Here is a 15,802-nt window from a genome sequence, read left to right as displayed (position 1 = left end):
CCCCGACCGACCCTACACTGTAGTCTAATTCAAACTCTAACCCCCGACCGACCCTACACTGGAGTCTAATTCAAACTCTAACCCCCGACCGACCCTACACTGGAGTCTAATTCAAACTCTAACCCCCGACCGACCCTACACTGGAGTCTAATTCAAACTCTAACCCCCGACCCTACACTGGAGTCTAATTCAAACTCTAACCCCCGACCCTACACTGGAGTCTAATTCAAACTCTAACCCCCGACCAACCCTACACTGGAGTCTAATTCAAACTCTAACCCCCGACCGACCCTACACTGGAGTCTAATTCAAACTCTAACCCCCGACCGACCCTACACTGTAGTCTATTTCAAACTCTAACCCCCGACCCTACACTGGAGTCTAATTCAAACTCTAACCCCCGACCGACCCTACACTGGAGTCTAATTCAAACTCTAACCCCCGACCCTACACTAGTCTAATTCAAACTCTAACCCCCGACCGACCCTACACTGGAGTCTAATTCAAACTCTAACCCCCGACCCTACACTGGAGTCTATTTCAAACTCTAACCCCCGACCCTAAACTGTAGTCTAATTCAAACTCTAACCCCCGACCCTACACTGTAGTCTAATTCAAACTCTAACCCCCGACCGACCCTACACTGTAGTCTAATTCAAACTCTAACCCCCGACCGACCCTACACTGTAGTCTAATTCAAACTCTAACCCCCGACTGACCCTACACTAGTCTAATTCAAACTCTAACCCCCGACCGACCCTACACTGGAGTCTAATTCAAACTCTAACCCCCGACCCTACACTGGAGTCTATTTCAAACTCTAACCCCCAACCCTAAACTGTAGTCTATTTCAAACTCTAACCCCCAACCCTAAACTGTAGTCTAATTCAAACTCTAACCCCCGACCGACCCTACACTGGAGTCTAATTCAAACTCTAACCCCCCGACCGACCCTACACTGTAGTCTAATTCAAACTCTAACCCCCGACCGACCCTACACTGTAGTTTAATTCAAACTCTAACCCCCGACCCTACACTGGAGTCTAATTCAAACTCTAACCCCCGACCGACCCTACACTGTAGTTTAATTCAAACTCTAACCCCCGACCCTACACTGTAGTCTAATTCAAACTCTAACCCCCGACCGACCCTACACTGTAGTTTAATTCAAACTCTAACCCCCGACCCTACACTGGAGTCTAATTCAAACTCTAACCCCCGACCGACCCTACACTGGAGTCTAATTCAAAGCACTGTTCAACTTGACAAAATGTTGGGAAATGCCTGGCAGTGTTATGCATTTGATATCTCTAAAACATATTTCCCAACTCCCTCCCTCTTCTTCTAGCACTTGGAGGCGTTGCTGCGTCAGATCAGGGAGATCGTGGAGAAACACACAGACACAGAGGTTCTGGAGGCGTGCTCGAAGACCTACCACGCTCTCTGCAACGAGGAGTTCACCATCTTTAACAGAGTGGACATCGCCAGGTCACAGCTGCTCGATGAACTGGTGGACAAATTCAACAGACTGCTGGAAGACTTCTTACAAGAGGTGAGGGGAAGGGATGAGGGAGGAAAACGGGAATGAACTGGTGGACAAATTCAACAGATTGTTTAAGGACTTCATACAACGGGTGAGCGAGGGGGAGGAGAGAGCTCAGAGGGAGGACCTCCAGTCTACATGTTTCATCTATTGGGCTGAGTGGACCAGTTTGTGTGTAGGTGATACTGATCTGTCTCTGTGTTCAGGGTGAAGAGCCTGATGATGATGATGCCTACCAGGTCCTGTCTACTCTCAAGAGAATCACTGCCTTCCACAAGTAAGGCCCTCCCTCTTCTTTCTCTCTTCCTCTTGTTTCTCCCCCCTCCTCTCTAACCTCCCCTCCTCTCTCTAACCTCCCCTCCTCTCTCTAACCTCCCCTCCTCTCTCTAACCTCCCCTCCTCTCTCTCCCCCAGTGCCCATGACCTGTCCCAGTGGGATCTGTTCAGCAGTAACTTCAAGTTGCTCAACACGGGCATTGAGAACGGAGACATGCCAGAACAGATAGTGGTCCATGCTCTACAGTGTACCCACTACGTTGTCCTGTGGTACTTGGCCAAGGTCTCAGAGGGCAGCCACAGAAAGGTATGCAACTCACTTCTCAACTGGCTGGCAGTTCAGAACCTTCTCATTCATTTCACTGTTATTTACTAGCTAGGAAAATGGCATTAGGGTTGGGGAGTTAGTCAAGGTTTATACAGCAAGTCTTATGATGGTTCACTCGTGTGTATGTAATCTAGGAGGATGTGTGTTTTGATCATGTAATATTGTTTTGTTGGAGGGCGTGTGTGTTTTGATCATGTAATATTGTTTTGTAGGAGGGTGTGTGTTTTGTAGGAGGGCGTGTGTGTTTTGTAGGAGGGTGTGTGTTTTGTAGGAGGGTGTGTGTGTTTTGATCATGTAATATTGTTTTTGTAGGAGGACATGGTGAGCCTGAGGAAACAGATGCGGATGTTCTGTCTGATGTGTCAACGTTACCTCACCAACGTCAACACAACCGTCAAGGAACAGGTACTGTCTTGTAGCAGCTAATCACATCCTAGTGATTTAAATGAAATTCTCAGAATCCTCATGGAACCCCATTGAGATGAGGAAGACGTGGAGGCAGACCACCAAGGAGGCAGACCACTGATAACCAACAGTCCATCTCCTCTCTCTCCACCAGGCGTTCACCATCCTGTGTGCTGTGTTGCTAGTCTTAGGTCATCAGATGGTCTCAGGAGGCAGACCACCGATAACCAACAGTCCATCTCCTCTCTCTCCCCCAGGCGTTCACCATCCTGTGTGCTGTGTTGCTGGTCTTTAGTCATCAGATGGTCTCAGGAGGCAGACCACCGATAACCAACAGTCCATCTCCTCTCTCTCCCCCAGGCGTTCACCATCCTGTGTGATGTGTTGCTAGTCTTTAGTCATCAGATGGTCTCAGGAGGCAGACAGACCACTGATAACCAACAGTCCATCTCCTCTCTCTCCCCCAGGCGTTCACCATCCTGTGTGCTGTGTTGCTAGTCTTAGGTCATCAGATGGTCTCAGGAGGCAGACCACCGATAACCAACAGTCCATCTCCTCTCTCTCCCCCAGGCGTTCACCATCCTGTGTGATGTGTTGCTAGTCTTTAGTCATCAGATGGTCTCAGGAGGCAGACAGACCACTGATAACCAACAGTCCATCTCCTCTCTCTCCCCCAGGCATTCACCATCCTGTGTGATGTGTTGCTAGTCTTAGGTCATCAGATGGTCTCAGGAGGCAGACCACCGATAACCAACAGTCCATCTCCTCTCTCTCCCCCAGGCGTTCACCATCCTGTGTGATGTGTTGCTAGTCTTTAGTCATCAGATGGTCTCAGGAGGCAGACAGACCACTGATAACCAACAGTCCATCTCCTCTCTCTCCCCCAGGCATTCACCATCCTGTGTGATGTGTTGCTAGTCTTTAGTCATCAGATGGTATCGGGAGGCAGAGAGCAGCTGGAACCGCTGGTCTACAGTCCTGATGACTCGTTACAGACAGAACTGCTGTCCTTCATACTGCACCATGTGTTTATAGACCAGGACGATGACAACGGCAGCACAGGTACACACACTGCTAACCACACACCGCTGCACACTTTTCCAGTAGGATTGCTTTTTTCTTATTTGCACTTAAAAATAGCTCGTTTGGCCATCGCTAACCAACAAGACCCTGTTCCGGAAATTACATTACTGTCTGGCCTTGTGACAGTCTGTGATGCTGTGTGTCGTGGGCTGTGTGTCGTGGGCTGTGTGTCCCTGGTTCTACCTCTATTTAAATGGTCAGCAAAATAGATGCTCCCCATAAGAGCTCTGTTACACAGCCACTAACAATCTGTTGTATCTACAGATGGCCAGCAGGATGACGAGGCAGCGAAGATAGAAGCTCTTCACAAGAGACGTAACCTCCTGGCAGCCTACTGTAAACTTATCATATATAACGTAGTTGAGATGAACACTGGAGCTGACATCTTTAAACAGTACATGAGGGTAAGAATAGAGAAGCACTCACCTGTCTTTACACAGTTATGACCATAGAAATATAATCTATAGAAAATACTTGGAATCTCTAAACCTGGTAATTTGACTGCTAAAGTCATGGGTACACTCATAATGGTTGTCAGTCCACACGTTATCCCATCGCTGACTGGCCCGTTGAATAGATTCTATGGTTATCACCTTCGTGCCTGTGACACTCGTTTAACCTCAATACCATATCATTACCGGAGTCATTCCAGGTACTGCTTGGTTGCATTTGTATCTGAAGTCCTGTTTTCTCCTGAGGGAGACTGACTTGTGGCTGAACTGTCTTCCTCTCTCTAGTATTATAATGACTATGGTGACATCATCAAGGAGACCATGTCTAAGACCAGACAGATAGACAAGATCCAATGTGCCAAGACACTCATCCTCAGTCTACAACAGGTACCACACACACCCCTCATCCTCAGTCTACAACAGGTACCACACACACCCCTCATCCTCAGTCTACAACAGGTACCACACACACCCCTCATCCTCAGTCTACAACAGGTACCACACACACACACACCCCTCATCCTCAGTCTACAACCGGTACCACACACACACACACACACAACCCTCGTCCTCAGTCTACAGCAGGTTAGTTACACACACACACACACACACTGTTTTAACTTTCAGATCTCTGCATTCCAGCCTTTCTGGAACAAATCCCATTGAAAGAACCATGTCTTTATTCCACACATGTATTCCCCCATCCCTCTCTTCCCCATCTCCTCCAGTTGTTCCATGAGATGATGTCAGAGTTGGGGACAGGATTTGACCGCTCGTCCTCAGCGTTCTGTGGGATCAAGGAGCTGGCCAGACGTTTCTCTCTCACCTTTGGTCTGGACCAGGTGAAAACACGAGATGCTATCGCCATGCTGCACAAGTCAGTCTCCTCTTCTGATCTCTCTTTCTCATAGCTTTTCAACATGATTAGCATATGATGGATGTGAGCTGTACATAGGACTAGTTCATGTATGCATCTACGCGTGCTGCTAGATACCTCATTTTTCTGAACAAAAATGATCTCTCCCTACCTCTCCCACCCCTCTCTCCCTCTTGTCCCTCTCCAGGGATGGTATAGAGTTTGCGTTTAAGGAGCCCAGTCCCCAGGGAGAAGGAAACCCTCCTCTTCACCTGGCCTTCCTAGACATCCTCTCTGAGTTTTCCTCCAAACTAATGAGGCAGGACAAGAGGACTGTGTGAGTACACACCTCTGCCTCTCCTAATCAGACACATGTCCCTTTGTGTGTGTGTGTCATAGCTGATGGCTGTGTAAGTAATGACTAGTCTATGTCGTATGATATCATGAAGGAGGACAAGAGGACTGTGTCCCCTCCCAGACACATAACCTTAAGGACCTTCCAGATGACTGAGTGTGACATCTCTCCTCTCTCCGCTGTAGTCACATGTATCTGGAGAGGTTCATGACCTTCCAGATGGCCCTCCAGAGAGACGACTGCTGGCTACCGCTCATCTCCTACAGGAACTCCCTGCAGGCCGGCGGGGACGATGACACCATGTCTGTTGTCTCCGGCTACTCCTCCAGAGGGTCGTCGGTCAGATCCAAGAAGACCAAGGCTGCTACTCCCACTGCTACTGTCGCTGCAGCCAAGAGGAGACTTCCTGAAGGTAGCTCCAGAACCAGGCTCTAGAAGTCAGACTGTGGTCACTACATGGCCATGTTAGAGAGGACTGTCCCGGTCTGAGGTCAACTCCTACTGTAAACACTGTTACCCCTGGTTGGTAGATGGTGTAGTCTCCATGGCTGAAATCACCTAGCCTGGTTGGGACGTGCTCACTGCATCTCTTAGTCATCCAACCCTTTCAGAGTTGTGTGTGTGTGTGTGTTCTCTAGTGGAGGAGAGCAGTAGCAGCAGTGCAGATATGTCGTGGCAGCACCAGAGCATGCAGACTCCAGTGATGATGCCCTCCCCCCACCTCACCTCTACCATGATGAGAGGACCAGGGGACATGAGGGGGGAGGCCAAACGGGGGAGGGACGACAGCTATATAGGAGTGTACGCCCTCCCTTCAGACTCCCAGCAGCAGCCACACCCTCACACACTCCCCCAAACACCTCAACTCCACCAGACACCCATCGACTACAAGTAAGTCTCGCTCTCTCGCTCTTTTCATCTCTCAATTTTGACATGTACCTACCTGAACCACTAGTATGGTTGTCTGACCGGTTGTCTGACCGGTTTTTAGTACCCAGGTGACGTGGATGCTGGCTCAGAGGCAGCAGGAGGAGGTTCGTCAGCAGCAGGAGAGGGCCATGAACTACGCCAAGCTCAGGACCAACCTGCAACAGGCCATGTAAGAACACACACACCCCCCCCCCCATCTCTCACTAACCCCGAGCCCAGGACCAACCTGCAACAGGCCATGTAAGAACACACACACACACCCATCTCTCCCTAACCCCGAGCCCAGGACCAACCTGCAACAGGCCATGTAAGAACACACACACACACTCACACCCCCCCATCTCTCACTAACCCTGAGCCCAGGACCAACCTGCAACAGGCCATGTAAGAACACACACACACTCACACCCCCCCATCTCTCCCTAACCCCGAGCCCAGGACCAACCTGCAACAGGCCATGTAAGAACACACACACACACTCACACCCCCCCATCTCTCCCTAACCCCGAGCCCAGGACCAACCTGCAACAGGCCATGTAAGAACACACACACTCACACCCCCCCATCTCTCACTAACCCTGAGCCCAGGACCAACCTGCAACAGGCCATGTAAGAGCTACTTCCTTTTCATATCTGTTTGTGGACTAACTAGTTGTGAATTTAGGGTTCTCTATATTGATGGTTGTTTGACTGTACTAATTATGGCGTGTGTGTGTGTGTGTGTAGTCGTCGTGGTACAGGGCTGATGGAGGAGGATGAGGAGCCTATCGTAGAGGACGTGATGATGTCATCAGAGGGTCGTATGGAAGACCTCAACGAGGGCATGGACTTTGACACCATGGACATCGACCTGGTGAGACCTTTGACCTTCTACTACATATATGGCTTAAATTCTTTTTTTTGCAGTTTTGTCGCAACACAATGCCACGATGTCTCAGGTTTTGAGGGAGTGTGCTATTGACATGCTGACTGCAGGAATGTCCACCAGAGCTGTTGCCAGAGAATTGAATGTTAATTTATCTACCATAAGCTGCCTCCAATGTCGTTTTTAAGCCGGGTGTACACTACAAACGACTTTCACAATCTTAACATTGCTAAACCTCTCACATTAAAGGACCATCTTTCCTGTAGTGTATTTGGTCTCGCCAACTTAGTGGTGCGCACATTAAACAATGTGGTACAGACTGGGGTCACACATCACAAGAGGATTGTCGATACCATACTGTCACGCAAAAACAACGTGATGTGGTTAGATTTAACGTAGCTACAAGGAGCTGTGGCTTGCCACACAGTTGAAACACTATCTTGCCAACATTTTTGAATCGATTAACGTTGCTTGTGAACTTCAGACCTGAAACAATTTGACGCTTAGATTAAAGGCAATTACAAACGTAAACTAGTAGTACTCGGTGCTCCTTCTCAAGAGTCGACACATTCTGGGTGACGCGAAACATCGCTGTTGTCTGTGGCTTCTTCTCTGGCGCACTCTCATTGGCTATCGCTGATCATCGTTCTCAACTTGCTGGCCGTGAGTGATGGCCGTGTGACCCGTGTAGGCAACCTCATGGGGATTTTGTCTCTGATCACAAACTTGCCTGAAACAGCTAAAACAGGCCAACATGGTGTAGTGTACACCTGGCTTTAGAGATTTTGGAAGTCGTAATTGACTTCAGTAGGCAAATGCTCACCTTCGATGGCCACTGGCACGTTGGAGAAGTGTGTTCGTCACGCATGAATCCCGGTTTCACCTGTACCGGGCAGATTGCAGACAGCGTATATGGCATCGTGTGGGTGAGCAGTTTCCTGATGTCAACGTTGTGAACAGAGTGTCCCATGGTGGCGGTGGGGTTATGGTATGGGCAGGCATAAGCTACGGCCACAAACACAATTTGCGTTTTATCAATGGCAATTTGAAATGCACAGACATACTGTGATGAGATCCTGAGGCCCATTGTCCTGCCATTCATCCGCCACCACCTCATGTTTCAGTATGATAATGCACAGCCCCATGTCGCAAGGATCTGTACACAGTTCCTGGAATCTGACAATGACCCAGTTCTTCCATGGCCTGCACACTCACCAGACGTGTCACCCATTGAGCATGTTTGGCATCCACTGCATTGACATGTACATATTGACAGTGTGATCCAGTTTCCACCAATATCCCATCAACTTCACATTGCCATTGAATAGGAGTGGGACAACATTCCACAATCAACAGCCTGTTCAACTCAATGTGAAGATGTGTCTCGCTGCATGAGGCTAATGGTGGTCACACCACATACTGACTGGTTTTCTGATCCACGCCCAAACTGTTTTTAATGGGATCTGCGACCAACGGATGTGAATCTGTATTCCGTCATGCAAAATAATTGATTTCACTTGACAGATTTTCTTATATGAACTAACTCAGTAAAATATTTAGAATGGTTGCATGTTGAGTTTTTTATATTGTTGTTCAGTCTATCATTATCTCTCGCTCCTTTCTCCAGCCCCCCTCTAAGAACAGGAGAGAGAGATCAGAGCTGAAACCAGACTACTTTGACCCTGGTTCCATCATGGATGAGTCTGTAAGTAACTCTCTTCTCTTATACTCATAAACCATTACTTTATAGTAATGCTCTTCCTTAAACATACACAGTGCTCTAAATGAAATGTTTTCATTGGTAATACTGGTGCCCCCAACTTAAAGTTAGGAGCACCAGAAAATAAGATTTTTTTTTAATTGATTGAGATACAGCCTATATGACTTCTAAAGCATATACTGTGCCCTAGAAACTAATATGTAATGAGCACCTGGGTGGCGCAGCGGTCAAACCACTGCCCCGCAGTGCTGAGGCACTACTACAGCATGTTCAATCCTAGACTGTGTCACAAGCAGCCGTGACCGGGAGCCACATAGGTCGGCGCACAATTGATGTTGTCCGGGTTAAGGGGTTTGGCTGCTGGGGTTTTCCTCATCGTGCTCTACGGACTCCTTGTGACAGGGCGGGAAACCTGCAAGCTGACTCTGGTCGTCAGTCGAACAGGGTTTCCTCCGACTCATTGGTGAGGCTGACATCCGGATGTAGCGAGCAGTGTGATAAGTAGTAGGCGGTCAGGGGAACCATGTTTCGGAGGATGCATGACCTTTGCCTCTCCTGGGCCCCATTGAGGAGTCAAGGGACCTAATTCACAGAGAACAGATATATACTCTTGTGGCCATACCACCCTGAACATTCCTGGTTAGTACTGGGACGGGAGACAGCCTGGGAATGCCCAAAGCTAAAAAAATATATTTTGAATAACACTAAACCTATGTATTATTGTTAAGACATAAAAGCTATAATGTTGACACAAATACCTGTCATTGAAATTACAAAGTCATTTGTGGAATATTAGGTTTCTACATTTTGTAAAAGCACCATTTTCTTATTGATAATTGTACGCTGTCTCTTTAAAAATGTCCTGTTAGTGATGACGACATACAAGAGATCTGTCATTCATTGCTATGATCATAGATCTCCTGAGAAGCCATCCCTTTTCCTTTCTGTGACCCAAAATGTTTGGATATACTGTTAAAGTTACCAGATGGGGGGGCCTCCCGGGTGGCGCAGTGGTTAAGGGCGAGGTACTGCAGAGCCAGCTGTGCCATCAGAGACTCTGGGTTTGCGCACAGGCTCTGTCGTAACCGGCCGCGACCGGGAGGTCTGTGGGGCGACGCACAATTGGCCTAGCGTCGTCCGGGTTAGGGAGGGCTTGGCCGGTAGGGATGTCCTTGGCCGGTAGGGATGTCTTTGGCCGGTAGGGATGTCCTTGGCCGGTAGGGGGATATCCTTGGCCGGTAGGGGGATGTCCTTGGCCGGTAGGGGGATGTCCTTGGCCGGTAGGGGGATATCCTTGGCCGGTAGGGGGATGTCCTTGGCCGGTAGGGATGTCCTTGGCCGGTAGGGGGATGTCCTTGGCCGGTAGGGGGATGTCCTTGGCCGGTAGGGGGATGTCCTTGGCCGGTAGGGGGATGTCCTTGGCCGGTAGGGGGATGTCCTTGGCCGGTAGGGGGATGTCCTTGGCCGGTAGGGGGATGTCCTTGGCCGGTAGGGGGATGTCCTTGGCCGGTAGGGGGATGTCCTTGGCCGGTAGGGGGATGTCCTTGGCCGGTAGGGGGATGTCCTTGGCCGGTAGGGGGATGTCCTTGGCCGGTAGGGGGATGTCCTTGGCCGGTAGGGGGATGTCCTTGGCCGGTAGGGGGATGTCCTTGGCCGGTAGGGGGATGTCCTTGGCCGGTAGGGGATGTCCTTGGCCGGTAGGGGGATGTCCTTGGCCGGTAGGGGGATGTCCTTGGCCGGTAGGGGGATGTTCTTGGCCGGTAGGGGGATGTCCTATCAGATGGTTAGCTAACTAATGAGCTTACATGACTGAGCAAAGAGTAAACAAATACATAACGAGCGCATATAGTTTTAGAACGTCCCACGAATCTGCACTGGTTTGTTTCTCTGGGGCATTCTGGGGCATTCGGAAACAACAGAACAGTGTGGGTGTATCAATTAAAAACATTCTGGTTGCACAGCTAAATATTTTGGAGCACTTTACAGCCCTGGCCATACAACACACTACTTTATAGCAGGGTTTAGAACCGGCTCAGGGAACAGAGAACCCCCACGGAAAATAAAATCAGTTTTCAAGAATCAGAACCGGGAACGAATGTGAACTATACTGTTCTGGAACAGAACTGTTATTTTTAAAAGCATGAGAACCGGTTGATAACTCACTGTCACTCAAGCTTCTTCCAGTGTCTGCATGCCAGGGACTACCTGCCCCTCCCCCCTTCCGAAGCGTAGGCTACCTGCCTCTCCCCCCTTCCGAAGCGTAGGCTACCTGCCCCTCCCCCCTTCCGAAGCGTAGGCTACCTGCCCCTCCCCCCTTCTGAAGCGTAGGCTCCCTGCCCCTCCCCCCTTCTGAAGCGTAGGCTCCCTGCCCCTCCCCCCTTCTGAAGCGTAGGCTACCTGCCCCTCCCCAAGATGCTCAGCACTTCAAGCCTCTTCCTCCACCCTCTCTCTCTCCTCACCCTCAAAATTTCAGTTGCATCTAGCACCCGACAGTTCTCTTTCCATCACGCACGTAAACAACTCACTGAGCTACACCATGATTGGTGGTAATTTGTTGCCCTAAATGTGGTTAAATCTGCCATTCTCTTGAGTAAGGCATATCCTCCATGAACTGCTCCCCAGGCGCCTAATGATGTGGATGTCCATTAAGGCAGCACCTCTCTGATTTGAGGTGTTGGGTTAAACGCGGAATACTGATTCGGTTGAATACACTCCTTTCACCTTTTTCAGTTGGAAATCCTGGGAAGTTCTCCACAGGAAGAGAATGAAAGGGGGTGGGGTCTAGTGACGCAGCTAGCATGCATAAGATACAAACTAACGCGGCATAGGCTACTGGTAGGAAAACAAAAATCTAAAACAAGGAAATGCCTCTCTTGGGGTAAAAAATGTCCCCCAGAGCCAATCAAATGCTTAATTTCTACTCGGATCAAATCAAATACAAGCATAACACCTAGCGCTACTTTCAAACACAGTCCTATACTGAAGTTCTCCAGACTTCCAATAGTCAAGGTGAGATCTGGAAGGGCAGTTCAGCCTCGCTAGTAATACCTAAGACATGTTGTTGCCAAGTGCTTTTACAGACGTGTAATGACACCTTTTCTCTCTGCAGGTCCTTGGAGTGTCCATGTTTTAAAACTGGTATTTGTCGACGAAGAAGAGAGGCGTACTGTATTTATGGAGACGTTAAGCTGCAGATCAGAAGTCTTCTCTGGTTTATCCTCCATGGTCTAACGCACAGTGTTGCTCGCTCAGAGGGGACTGAATGAAAACCAAATACTTTTTATAATCCTTGGGTAAGCTTTCACCTTTCAGTTAGTGGCCAACCAGTTCCAAACCTAGAAGAATCCTCCAGACGCTGAGTCTTAGTCTGAAGGGAGTTCTGTAATTCTACAGCGTTTTATTTTTCTTCCAAATGGAGATGGAATGACCTGTCCTCTAACCCTCTCTATGCTAGTATAGTGAGTAACCCGGTGCGGTGTAGTCATTTAGACACAGATTGTTAGTAGGAAAGGTAGCTAGCTGTGGTAGAAGTGGACGGACTTGGTCTTTATGCTAGTTTCAGTTTTTTTCCTTTCCCCCATGTTGGACTGTCAGTAGAATCTGTTGGTTCTGTGGTTGTGATGACGACGACTGCTGGTGGTTGTTGGTGACCTGTTGAATAGATCAGCTGTAAGAGTCATGGATGTAGCAACACACATCCAACCGTTTTCCAAGTGCAGAGTCCTTTATGCGAAAGGAGTAGAAATAACGCCACTGTCGTACATCCTTCAGGTTAGTTTCTGTCAACGTTTGGACCAGAAGGTCTGGCCGTCATATCCAACTGTGTGTGTGGGTAGTGTTTCTATTCTGTGGTTGTTGAATACAGTCTGAGGACCCCGGGAGTTGCTGTGAAGAGGCCCAGGGTGCGTCTCAAAAGTAGTGCACTATATAGGGAATAGGGCTCTGGTCTAAAGTAGTGCACTATATAGGGAATAGGGCTCTGGTCTAAAGTAGTGCACTATATAGGGAATAGGGCTCTGGTCTAAAGTAGTGCACTATATAGGGAATAGGGCTCCGGTCTAAAGTAGTGCACTATATAGGGAATAGGGCTCCGGTCTAAAGTAGTGCACTATATAGGGAATAGGGCTCTGGTCTAAAGTAGTGCACTATATAGGGAATAGGGCTCCGGTCAAAAGTAGTGCACTATATAGGGAATAGGGTGCCATTTGGGACAAAGACCCAGTGTTTAACAAGGAACTAGGCTGCCGCACAAGTCCTGAAGCTTACCCAAAGATTTGGATCCTTCTCCCTATCTGAAGAGACTACTCTCCCGACGGACAGCGAGGTGACCTTCTCTCTGGTAGTGCCGCCACTGTGCTGACTCAGAGACAAGCAAGCAGCATGTTAATAGACAGAAAATCCAGCATATTTAGTGTTGAAATGGCTATCTCTAAATTTTAAATAAAGTTATATATGAATCGGTGCTGATTTTCTAACTGTGCTTTTTTAAATTAAAATGTTCAACATAAGTTAAGGTTTCATAAATGTGTAAAACTGTTTAAAAAGGAAAGCATGTGTAGTCATGTGAGGAGGAAGATTTTTACATTTGTATTATTGTTTTTCTTCGTCTTAATGTTTTGGGGTTTCTACCTCTCTTTTTGTTGTTTTTCCTACGTGTAAATTAGTTTGGATAAGACTCATTATGAAAGAAATAAATGTGACTTGTGAAATATCAGCTTTAAGGTTTTCACCATCAACATGAGTTATAATAATGTCCTGTTGCGCAACGCCACCATATAAAACTGTATAGAGAACTTAAAGCCAGTCATTATATTCCTATAGAAAGGTTGTTGTTTTCATCCCAAATGGCACCCTGGTGCCCTCACCGGGCCAAATATTCCCTATGGGACCTGGTCAAAAGTAGTGCACTGTATAGGGAATAGGGGTGCCATTTGGGACAGTTCTCAACAGCAGCAGCACTCTGGCAGCTAGACAAAGCTTACATGTGACATGAACTATTATGTCATCCATAAGTTTTAATGAAATGTTTTGTCTACTGAGGTAAATCTATCTACTTGGTAATCATTCCATGCCTGGGCCTTAAACATGCAGTAATGGAAGGAAATCAACTGCCCTGTCTAATTAACTGCCCCTAGCCCCATAGAAACAGTATTGCTAGAATATAATTGCTCTGGTTTAAGTGTAGACCCCCCCCCCCCCACTCTAGTAATTATATGCCTCTACCCCTAGGCACCTGTGGATATCTGATAGGAATGGATAAGTAAGGTGTATCCAATTTGGCTTCATCCCAACTAGTTTTATCGGGGAGAAGGTGATACTACTACCCATCAAATCACTGCAGTTTTACACTAGCACCTTGGGGTTAGGGCTGGGGTAGCCTCGGGGTTAGGGCCGGGGTAACCTCGGAAAGCCTAGTGGTTAGGACCGGGGTAGCCTCGGAATGCCTAGGGGTTAGGGCCGGGGTAGCCTCGGAATGCCTAGTGGTTAGGGCCGGGGTAGCCTCGGAATGCCTAGGGGTTAGGGCCGGGGTAGCCTCGGAATGCCTAGGGGTTAGGGCCGGGGTAGCCTCGGAATGCCTAGGGGTTAGGGCCGGGGTAGCCTCGGAATGCCTAGGGGTTAGGGCTGGGGTAACCTCGGAAATCTTCTGTAGATGACATTTGGAAGGATGTCCTCGTGAGACTAGAGTTTAGGGTGCTAGGGGTTGTTTCTGGACAGGTCCTAAATCGTTTTCTCTTACTAATCCTCTTCCGTGTCAGAGGTAGCCATGAAAGGTGATTATTGGGGTTGTTATAACGACCGAAAACAGATGGTCCAGATGTGATGTCGATGAAGTAGATACAGGCAGCCTGTGTGTTTTACCTAATTATTATTATTATATGTAAGTAAATATTTTGGAGTAAAACTGTGGCTTTTGTTTTGTCACTTACTACCACTACATTGGTATAGTCCTTTATTTGAGCCTTCCTGTATATAAAACAAACATCAAGCTTTATTTTCATTTGTTGTGTTTTTCCTTTTTGGCCATTTTATGTATGTGTTGAATTTTCTCATATATATAATATACAAACACACACACACACTTCCGCGCTGTTTTTTCCCTATCCTATTACCACTCCCTCTCAGATTTGTACTTGCCTGGAGACAGTCACTTTTTTGAATAAAAGTAAACCAACTCGACATGAGTGATGTGATCTATGTAAGCAGTTTGCGTTGTTTGAAAATAAACTATTTTAGTATATTTAACCATAGCTATTCATCGCCACAAGGGGGTGGTGTCTCCTCAGAAATGACAGGACGGCAATAAGGTGCCATTTTGCCTTTGTAAGTGTAAAAATCTGGTGTGTTTCTGTTAATGAGTTGATCAGCCTGTTTTGCCTTTTAAGTGTATGTGCCTAGCTACTCAACAGTGTAGATTCGCAAACAGAAAATTAAAAGCACTACTTCCTTCCCACTTTTGATATTCTAACTACTGTATCCTTCCATGTAGCTCTCCCATCTTTCTACATCGTGCTACTCCTGTGTTTGTCAATCTCCTACCTACAGTTACAAGTTATGCAGAGCACAGCTCCCCCATGCTGGGAGCTATCCGTTTATGTCTGTTGAGAGGGTGGGGGCGATGGAGTCGATGGCTGTTATCATAAAAGAGAGTCTGGCAGGAGATGAAAGGCTGTGGAGGCCTCTATATTAGACAGAGCTGAAGAGAACCTCAGATCAATGGCTGCTCGTTTAGAATGGTGCAGGGAAGGGGTGAATGAAAGATGGATGAAGGGATCCGTTCAGCCCAATTCACTACGACTCGCTACCTGTGATCTGGTGAAGGGTGAAGGGAAGGAAAGAGGGGTGAAGAGAAGGGTTCCCATTTATACGCTACTTGTCTGAAGGTTCTGGAGAGGTCTATCCTCACATCAGACCTCGTCATCCCTCCTTTCAGAATGACAAAGTACCGCTGTTTAGGGAAACTTAAATGGTTCCTTTCTCACTGCCCTTCT

The 15,802-nt window shown here is 47.9% G+C and overlaps 1 protein-coding gene across 1 annotated transcript in view; it reads left to right on the top strand.

Moving 5' to 3' along the window:
• Window positions 1–14,805, top strand: part of LOC139390575 (cohesin subunit SA-2-like) — an 86,020-nt gene extending 71,215 nt beyond the window's left edge. The window contains exons 18-32 of the mRNA XM_071137781.1: window positions 1,349–1,552; window positions 1,750–1,820; window positions 1,958–2,126; window positions 2,460–2,552; window positions 3,440–3,614; window positions 3,900–4,039; window positions 4,373–4,474; window positions 4,816–4,964; window positions 5,152–5,280; window positions 5,484–5,710; window positions 5,937–6,189; window positions 6,290–6,397; window positions 6,955–7,081; window positions 8,721–8,798; window positions 11,923–14,805. Coding sequence (XP_070993882.1) covers window positions 1,349–1,552; window positions 1,750–1,820; window positions 1,958–2,126; window positions 2,460–2,552; window positions 3,440–3,614; window positions 3,900–4,039; window positions 4,373–4,474; window positions 4,816–4,964; window positions 5,152–5,280; window positions 5,484–5,710; window positions 5,937–6,189; window positions 6,290–6,397; window positions 6,955–7,081; window positions 8,721–8,798; window positions 11,923–11,946 — 2,049 coding nt within the window. The 3' untranslated portion in view covers window positions 11,947–14,805. The remainder of the gene's footprint in view (window positions 1–1,348; window positions 1,553–1,749; window positions 1,821–1,957; window positions 2,127–2,459; window positions 2,553–3,439; window positions 3,615–3,899; window positions 4,040–4,372; window positions 4,475–4,815; window positions 4,965–5,151; window positions 5,281–5,483; window positions 5,711–5,936; window positions 6,190–6,289; window positions 6,398–6,954; window positions 7,082–8,720; window positions 8,799–11,922) is intronic.
• The last annotated feature ends 997 nt before the right edge of the window (window positions 14,806–15,802 follow it).

The sequence above is a fragment of the Oncorhynchus clarkii genome, chromosome 31 (assembly GCF_045791955.1).
Source record: "Oncorhynchus clarkii lewisi isolate Uvic-CL-2024 chromosome 31, UVic_Ocla_1.0, whole genome shotgun sequence".
Classification (NCBI taxonomy): Eukaryota; Metazoa; Chordata; class Actinopteri; order Salmoniformes; family Salmonidae; genus Oncorhynchus; species Oncorhynchus clarkii.
Note: the sequence above shows the minus strand (reverse complement) of the source record. Positions and strands in the feature narration are given on the sequence as shown.